At 45.8% G+C, this 10,000-nt stretch overlaps 1 protein-coding gene across 1 annotated transcript in view; it reads right to left on the bottom strand.

Moving 5' to 3' along the window:
- LOC308280941 (cell adhesion molecule 3-like) overlaps positions 1–10,000 on the bottom strand; it is a gene marked incomplete at both ends in the record, with an annotated part of 33,804 nt that overhangs the window by 15,601 nt on the left and 8,203 nt on the right. Inside the window, one exon of the mRNA XM_080755240.1 lies at positions 3,403–3,575. Coding sequence (XP_080611366.1) covers positions 3,403–3,575 — 173 coding nt within the window. The remainder of the gene's footprint in view (positions 1–3,402; positions 3,576–10,000) is intronic.

The raw sequence follows: 10,000 nt of genomic DNA on the forward strand, positions 1-10,000 counted from the left end.
CTCTTTCAATGCCTAAACTCTCCACAAATTGCGCAGCACCACATACCATTACGTGTGATCGTGTGAACGCGTGACCAAGTACGCGCTCACACGCGCACGCGTACACGTGTGAACGCGTAACCACTTTAAGTTGATGGGAAACTACATGATACGTTCACACGATTTGCTGCACGCAGGCACCAACGCACAGGTGTTTATAACACGTAGCTGTGTGTATTGACACTGATAGAGCTTCTTGCATGTATGATGCGCGCGTCAACGCGTCATGTACACACGTTGCGTAAGACAGTTTGTTAACATACATCACATAAAACATTATATAGCCTATTTAGGCTTTTGACTCAGGGGCAAATATAACATTTTACCTTGATTTATGATTAGCAACACTTCTAGATTAGATTAGACTAGATTAAAGACATACACCTACAGCTTGGCCAGAATCAGCAAAACCTGTTTGTGTGGTTTCCCTAAAACTAACAAGAGATGGTGATGGGAACAAAAAACTCAAATACTAGTATAGCCTACATGAGTCCCTTAAATGTAAAGCATTGCTTCTCAAAGTGGGGTCCGGGGACCCCCAGGGGTCCTTAAGGGAAACTAGTAATGTAAGACAGTTTGTCAAATATCAGTGTAGATGCTACACACTGCAATGTTTCGCCCACGGACCCATTTAATGGCATTACTAGTTTAGAGTTTAGGCATTGAAAGAGCCCCATAGTGTGTGTGTGTGTGTGTGTGTGTGTGTGTGTGTGTGTGTGTGTGTGTGTGTGTGTGTGTGTGTGTGTGTGTGTGTGTGTGTGTGTGTGTGTGTGTGTGTGTGTGCACGCCATTTCCACAAGCTAGTAGCACAGTTAGATCATCTCAGTGTTCATTTATGCATTTGTAACTCTGAGGGTATTACACATTGTGACCAAATGAACCCCTACAGGTGCATTTGCATTTGGTTACATTTGTAAACCCTTGCAGTTAGACCATGGCTCAGGGAAATAAGGATATAAGGATGAACTTTCCCGAACCAAGAACATTCAAGAACCCGTGAAGTTCCGGGACCAAGTTCTGCTTACGTTTCCATATACTGTAACCACACCCAACCAGGAAGGTCCAGAATAGGTTCCCAGAACTCAAGTTTAGAACTACATCAAGAGCAGGACCTACAAAAGGTTCCCAGAACCTTGTCTGAAACTGGGCTGTACACTATGGAAACAAAACCAGAACAAAAAAAAAAAAAAGAGGTTCAGGTTCTGGAAGGTTCTAGTTACACCTCGTATTGGAAAGGGGGACTATTATTGTTGTTGTTGTTGTTGTTTCTTTACCTGTGAATGTGTAAACTCCGTTCAGCCGTACGGTAACTGAGGAGTTGAGGAGGGGGGAGGAGGTGGGGGTGACAGCGGAGGAGGGGGTAGGGGTGCTCACGTGCGGGGGGGAAGAGGAAGAGGGGGAGGCGGGCGGAGGAGGAGGTAGCTCCTCCTCCTCCTGGTCAGGGAACAGAGCGTTGTCAGAGAGCTGGGTGGAGGAGGTGGGTGGAGGAGGAGAGAGGGAGGTGGAGGAGGAGGGAGGCAGAGAGAGCAGGTCAGGAGAGAGGGATGAGGACGGAGGGATGCTGGGGAGGAGAGGAGAGGGAGGTTGAGAGGAGGAGGGGGAGGAGGTGGGGGAGGTACCAGGGGAGGCAGAGGAGGGGAGGTCGGGGAAGAAGGAGGGGGAGGTACCAGGGGAGGCAGAGGCAGAGGGGAGGTGGGGGAAGGAGGAGGGGAGCGAGGCATCTGAGTCAGCGAGACCTTTTATGAGGAGGCCGGGAGACAAGGGAGAGCAGAGAGAGAGAGACGAGAGAGAGAGAGAGAGAGAGAAGGAATGAGGGGGAGGGGGGACAGCAGCATCGGACAGCAAAGCGAATTTTTAAAATAAATAAAAAAAGACCAGCGTGGAGAGAAACGTACGGCACACACAGACGGCAGGAAGGAGCAAGCGAGGCACAAAAAAAAAAGAAAAAAAAATATACACTCCGAGAGGCGTTTGGATGTCAAGCATTTGGATGACAAGTGGTTGGATGTGACAGGCGGTTGGTTTGGATGACAAGCGGTATAGAGGTTGGTTGACAAGCGGTAGTGGTGGCGGAACGCGGTTGGATTGGATGAGAGAAGAAGAACAAGAAGAAGAAGAAGAAGCAAAAATGAATGAATAAAAATAACGAAAAATAAACTTTTAAAAAAGCACAACAGAAAACAGGAAGTAATAAATGAACAAAGAAGGGAATAAAAGAAAACAATAATAATCATAAGAGGAAAAAAGATGGAGAGAGAGAGAGCGCCACATGGCTTGAAATCAAAACCATGATGAAACAGAAAACATTAGAGCTGGGGGTCTTCAACGTTTTTTCCAGCCAAGGACCCCTTAGCTGAGAGAGAGCTGGAGCAGGGACCCCCCACTACATATACATGTTAAATGTATTTTCAGACATTTAACCACTTAAACCACTTTGTAAACTTGATCTCTGGCTCGGTACTTGGTCTCTTTTTTTTCCCTGTACACCAAATCTCCTCGTAGCTAATCCCTGTAGCTAATCTACAAACTCGCGCGTAGTGAGCTTGTAGATTTGTGCTTGTAGATTTGAGCTTGATATTTTCAGCCAATGTTCTCCCCAGAATAGGGATGCGAGGGTTCAATTGGTTAATGTAGAAATACAAAAATAAAGTCCCTATCGCTCAAAGATGGAGTATCTCTGAGGACCCCGCAGGGGCCCCGGACCCCCTGTTGAAGACCCCCGCATTAGAGTTGAAACCCATCAATGATCTTCATCTGCACATCCCTATCTCTCTCCTTCCCTTCCTTAATCCAGGGTTTCTCAAAGTGGATTCCAGGGACCCTGTGGGTTCCTTTAGGGGGGTCTGTAACTCTGATAGTGTACAAATGGAACCAAGCGAACCCTAACGGGTTCATTTGTTTCCATTTGTACACTGTCAGAGTTAAAGGAGTAGTTCACCCCAAAATGACTTTTTTTCTATTGATTACTCATGTCATGAAGACTTGAGTTCAATATATTTTTTTTGTATTTGTCGCAGGTGAGTATAGTAAATTTAGTAGATTATAGTAAAACAAAATTGTCTTGGGAATGTGACAAAAAACTAAAAATATTATTGAACTCAAGTCTCCATGGCATGAGTAATCAATAGAAAAAAAGTCATTTTGGGGGCAAACTACTACTTTAAGGGGAGACCTTGAAATGTGACAGCTTGAGAAACACCACCTTAATCCCTTTACGTCTCTCAATCTTTCTCCGCCTCTCTGGTTGGGTGCCAGACAGTACCTTGTTGCACCACAAGGGATCATTCTCCCTGGCTCTGGACAGACAGACAGACAGACAGACAGACAGACAGACAGACAGACAGACAGACAGACAGACAGTACCTTGTACAAGCAGGGTGTATTCTCCCTGGCTCGGGCCGATGCCGTTGTCGGCGTTGCAGAGGTACACGCCGTTGTCCGACTTGTTGAGCATCTCGAAGCGCAGGAAAGCACCGTCCACCTTGGCCAGCGGGGGGAGCTCTCCGTCCTTCTTCCCCCAGTCGAAGGAGGTCGGCCTAAAGGGAAGTGGGGGAGGGAGAGAGAGAGAGAGAGGGAGAGAGAGAGAGGAAGGGGAGAGGAGTATCCTTTTAGATATAATCGGTGCATATCCGTCATCATCTGTCGCTTCTGCGCTGATGTGCTGGGCTTTACAGAAGCAATATTGTTTTGTTATATCGACAGTCGAGGCCAACGCGGGCCAATCGCTCTCTCACGCAAGCCATTGATGTGGAATGAGAGAGACGGAGACAGACACAAATGATGTAAACTAAAGAGAATGATCAGAGAGCCGATGACACAGCAATAATAGACCCGGAGTAATAGAGGAGAGGTCGAAGAGAGCGAGCGAGAGAGAGAGACAGAGAGGGAGGAATAGAAAACAGATGAAGAAAAGAGAGAGAGAGCAACAGAAGGGAGGCGAAGACACATTGAGGGGTCACGACGCACAGGTTGAGAAGACGGTTGTTTGTGACAGAAAAACTGAGACAGGAGAGAGAGAGAGAGAGAGAGAGAGAGAGAGAGAGAGAGAGAGAGAGAGAGAGAGAGAGAGAGATTGGAGGCGGCCAGAGAACAGGGACCACGGTGACAGTTCAGCGTTTCAAATCGTCCATCCGTTCAGAATCCATTCCCCCCCCCCCTCCCCCCCCCAGTTACCAGATTGTGTATGAGGGAGATAGCGAGAGACGCCCGCCACGATAAAGGAATCAATTATGTAAATACGACGCGTCCTTAAGCACCGGTACAGTAATTACACTGACAGAGTGTGAGCCGGGGAGAGCCGGGGACAGACACTATGGGTCCATACCTGGATGCAGCAGGCCTGATTAATCACTCTCTCCTAGATAGAAGCACCTCCCAAAACTCCCTGGTTGCCACTTCTAAAGGCACATTCCAACTGTTTACCCGGCGGGCCATTTGCAGTAATACCATAGCGGGTGATTTAAGCGAAGGCAAATAGCAATAACAGCCCTGAGGTGCGTGGTGCTCCACATACTGTAGCCCTGCCATGCTTCAACAGCAGCAGGCAGCTTAACCTAACCTGACTGACTGGCTGACTCTGGAAATGAGCGGAGTGGCATTTGAGACGCCGAGAGGGAGACATTTGCCATGACATTTTAGTGAGAGGCAAACAAAAACAAAGCTATGGCTAAATGGAATAAAACAAAACATTGTTGTCATAGGTGACCTCGCTTAGCCTGGTGGTGCCAGCCTCTATCACACACTTCGTTTTGGGAAGAGAGTCTTGCAGGGAGAGATTCCATTTCTGGGGGGGCGGGCTAAAGCCTGATGAGCTCAGCCAGAGCGCTTAATTGCTCCCTTTGAACTTCAAAGGGGTTGTGCAATAAGGTAATTGATTGGGCCATACAAGTGTCAAGACCTCGTTAGTGTTTTCTCTAATCAATGAAAGCATCAAAGACAACCAACTGTTTGATACCTGTCATAGAGGGGAGGGGGAGGTGGGAATGTTTTGGGGGCCACACAGCCTACAGCCCTGATTGGCTAAGCCTTTCTGGTGGCTGGTGGAAATGGATTCTCATTCGTGAGGCTCCAGACCACACTACACCACCACTACCGCCAGGGGGTGGTGTTGTGCGGCCTGTTTTATTAACCAGGCTAGACCTCGCTCATGTCTGGTTTACTCTTTTATTTGTAATCTTTTGTACAGAATTGTTATAAATATACCCTAATGAAGGCCGTGCTAGCTGCTACGCGTGGGTTATCACGGTTTTTAATTTCTACTATGAACTAGCTTCTTCAATAATGGCTTTTTAAACTTTTTTCACCAGAGGAGCACCTGGTTTCTTTGTCTTTACTTGTTTTCAGTCTCCCACCAAAGATGTATTTTTCTTTCCTCAGAACATCATCACAGTCATGCTGAGTAAAAGGCTCATTAAAAACACTGACATCTTAATGATCTTGGATCTAACAGCATGTTTTAAGTAGTCCAGGAACAAATATGAGGCGGGGCAGGATACAAAAAGCTCCACTCTCTCTGCATGGCCGTTTGGGCCTAAAAACGTATTTTATTGATATATTTACTTAGATATAGTGTTATTTAACCAGGGAACCTCTATAGAGCAGATGTACATCTTATAGTCAAGCCAAGTAATCCCATCCTCCAAAGGCCTAGGCCAGGGTTTCTCAAAGCGGGAGCTGTGGCACCCTAGGCCAGTGGTCCTCAACCTTTTCAGTCTGCGACCCCCAAAATAATCATGACAACGTTGCGAGGCGTTGTGAGCATGTAGATCTGCTATTTTCACAATTTCTGCCTGTAATATTTGAGAATTTGGCCAATGTTTATCTGTAGGAGCAGTGTCCAAAAATGTGTTGCAAAAATCGGCCTCTTGGTGGCGCTAGAAGAGGGCCATGTGAGAAATGAGGGGTTGAGGTTGTGGTTTGGCAGCCAAGGAGTGTGTGTGTGCAAAGTTTGGCATGGATCGGGGCAACGGTGGTGAAGATATGAGTAGGGGCAAAGTGTGACGTGACCTGACTGACTGAGGTTTTGATAGTAACTGAGACATGACGGGTGTTTCATGTGGTGATCAATAATAGTCTCCGGTTTCATTCATGAGTTTATTAACACTTCTTGGCAAAGAGTATAAAAGTTAAACTCAAGTTGGCAACAACAACAACAGAATAATAGTTACACTGAGTGGCACGCATGCGCACATACAGACTCAAGAACTAGTACGGCGGCTGGTAGGTGACATAACGAGTATGAACAATGCGCCTAGTTCTGCAACGGGGATCACATTGTGCATTCAGACTGTGTCGACCAGCTGTACCAGCGTTGGTTCTGCTGTGTGTGGTAATGACGCGACACATTCATGAGAAATGCTTAACTTATATACTCCGTCGTATGACATAATGGCGGCGTCGCGACCGCTTGCAGTTCAGCTATTCTGGGTGAGTGACACGGTGGTACGGTGAAGTATACATCAGGCTCCGGTGTCCGAGTGTCCACTCCAGACTGAGACGCATCTTTAGAAATCTGATTTGAATTGTATTTCAAAAACCACAGAGGAATGCACTTCAAATCTGATTTGCTGGAATCAGCATCCGAGTGGGTTTTGTTGCTGTCTGCCCAGTTTGATTCTTTTTTCTTTTTAACAAATGTGGCTTTGCAGGAGTCTAGCTGTCTGGAAGAGGATCTTCTCTGTCTCTGTCTGTCTGTGTATAAATGTCTTCTAAATCCTTTTTGAAAAACGCATGTTTCTATGTCGGTGGTTCACAAACATTTTCATGTCAAGGACCCCTAGAATGATATGTAATTGGCCGCCTACCCCCATCTTCAAATATTATGTGTCAGGGACCCCCCAGAAGCTAATATTCGAGTTACAAATGTCGGCTTTAAATATATATATATATTCAACGATTTGAATATATCTTTGATGGTGATTTTACACTTGGTTGCATGTTGAAAATAGCAGATCTACAAGCTGCGACACCTTGTGAGCTTGTAGACCTGCTATTTTCAGAGTGCAACTCCTGAGCGCAACCAAACATAGCCTTATTCGACAAAATCAACACCGGTTGGATCACATTTAGGTTTCGTACTGAAACATCTCACACACTGCATGGAGACCAACATGGTGGCACGTACGGTACGTACGCCACACGCCACGGTATGCAAGTCTTTTTATCTTTTTCCTTTTTAGACAGTGCGATACGTTCAATGCGCACGGGGTGTTTTAAGTTGAGTAACTGACTTTCCACCGCGGAAATGAGATGCAATTGTGAGCACTGCTGGGCCCCACGCTGATGGAATAGATAGCAAATGTAATAGAATGTATGGCAATCGTAGCAGACGCAATACACTCTCCCCGATAGCCTGGGGTGGGGGGTGGGGGGGAAGGGAGGGGGAGGAGGTGCAAATTCCATTCTATTCTATTAGGAGAGGCTCGGTCTTGTCACAGAAACAACCGGTACAATCAGATACAGTAAGTTATTCCGTCGGACTTACAGGCGGAATATGACCCTGGGAGGAACGCGTGGCGATCGTATCGCGGCGGGAATGAATCGTGACTTTCATTGAGCCTGATGGGCGAGCGAGTGCGACTGGGGTGGGGGGGAGGTGGCGGGGAGAGAGAGAGAGGGAAAGAGAGAGAGGGTGAGGGAGAGAGAGAGAGGGTGAGAAATGGTCGGGCGTGTCAGGGAAGAAAAGGTGTTGCCGCGGTGATTGGGTTTTGACCGACAGCTGTGTTTTAGAGGGACGGGACAGAGAGAGAGAGAGAGAGAGAGAGAGAGAGAGAGAGAGAGAGAGAGAGAGAGAGAGGTAGAGGACGAATGACATGTCATGTTATTGGCCGCCGGCACAAAGAGAGCTGAGTGCTATCTCTCTCTTGCTTCGTTTCTCTCTCTTCCATACACATTTCCTCTCCTCTCCTCTCCTCTCCTCTCCTCTCCTCTCCTCTCCTCTCCTCTCCTCTCCTCTCCTCTCCTCTCCTCTCCTCTCCTCTCCTGCTCCTTTGCTGACAGTCTTCAGATCATTCTGTCTCTCTGTCCCTATACCTCCCACGCACCTGCCCTTTCTCTCTCTCTCTCTCCTTCCCCCTCCCTCCCCCTGTCCTTTTCTCTCTGTCCGTCACACGTCTGTTCGTGTCCGTGTTCCTCTGTGTGCACGTCACACTGTCATGAATGTATAGTCCCCGGGCTGATGTTGTAGAAACCTTTAGTTAAGGTTTTGGTTGATCCCCATCAAGAAACTGGCTATTTTTGTAGTATTGTGTTGATAAATTATTTAAGAACACGTGTATCAAATGTTTCCGTCCTGACGCAAACTTCACAAAAAGAAAACTTAATATGTAATTTCACTAAATTAGGTTTAGGCTTATTTCTGCCCTCAGCTTGGCAACCGAAGTCTAGGCCAATCCTAGCTTGGGTTCCTTATACGGCTCATCTGTTTCGGCCAATCACGTCCCTTAATGGAAGAAGCAGGAAGTACCTGTTCTGAGCGAGCGGTACACAAAACAAGGATCACAGTGACAACTCCTGCGAAGGTAATATTTGTTTCGTGATGATGCTTGTTTGATATACTCTTATGAACATTTGATACAATGAACGCAGACTATAGAATGAGCTGTGTTGACGACGGCACGTTAAGCATTAACATAGATCATTACGTTCGTGAAATCATAGACAAGATAGGCTACAGATAGATGGCAATAGCAGCAGGCTGTTTTATAGATGCACATTTAGCGTGAATATTTACAGCTGTAAATGGTTAGGATACTATTAAGCAGTGGCCAATCAATATGCACCGATTTTTAATACAGCTATAATTGGCTCGTTAGCATTAATTGCAATGCTACACATTGTCTCATCTCGTAACATTTCTGTTCATATCTCTGCAGTCACTTTGCCAAAGTTGGTGCAAGCAACGGTTTGTGATTTGTTCATTTTCTCTTGAAAAGATCTAACCTTAAGACAGCTGTTAATGTGTTTAGTTTGAAGTATAGATTACGTTCGTCTTGTCATAGTGCTCCATCTACATACTATACTATAGTACTACGACCCTGTTCAGTGCTATATAGTTTGATTTACTACACACAGTCAAATATTAAATAATTATTATATGGTTTAATTGTGTTATCTCGATCTTCAAGTTGATGTGCTGGTACAATTATATTCAGACTCGGATGCCATTCCTTCTACTTGTCCTGGCGTGGTAGTACAGTATTAAAGGTTATGCTCACAGTTTTGTGTAGAATGTTAGGCGAGAAATGACAGCTTTGTGGAATGTTTTCTTCCTGGTTGCCATGGAGATGTCTTAGGTGTCCTGTATATTTGCCTGTTTTAAATAGCACTTGATAAAATCGGTCTTTTTCATTATTAAGTACGAATTCAAGATGGAAACATTAATCACAGTACTAATTTTATATGTCTAGCTGTGAAAAAAGAATGTAATTCCTGAGTGGGGATCAATGAAACACACAACTGACGGCCCCAGCCTTGAGCGTAGTACTGTATGTGATGTCTTCCTCACCCCAGGGCTCCACAGGCGGCGTCGCGCTGCTCTGCGTCTTGACGGCGTCATTGACGCCGTCACTTTGACGTCCGACCGGCTCCACCGCAGCGCAGCGGCTGTGACTGTGAGGTATTCATTCTATGGCCAATATAGCCCATTTCCAAAACAACATGAAAATCACTTTCAAACAGGAATATAACTATTTGTGACCTGAATGTGAACGTATAGAGCACACTATGTTCACAGCAGAGAGCAGCAATGCACCACTGACCACTTTGTTTTGTCATGATTATAGCCTGTTGTGTTTATACATAATTGTATCAAAGTAGACCGCTGTAATTACATAATTACATGTGTGACATCTAGTCACCCTTGTGAATGGATAGCCAACAGCAGAAACGCACGTATATAGCCTACATTTAATACACAAAGCATTTATTCATATTTTATACATGACTGGACGTTCACAAAGCA

The sequence above is a fragment of the Nannobrachium achirus genome (assembly GCF_963921795.1).
Source record: "Nannobrachium achirus genome assembly, contig: SCAFFOLD_346, whole genome shotgun sequence".
NCBI classification, from domain to species: domain Eukaryota; kingdom Metazoa; phylum Chordata; class Actinopteri; order Myctophiformes; family Myctophidae; genus Nannobrachium; species Nannobrachium achirus.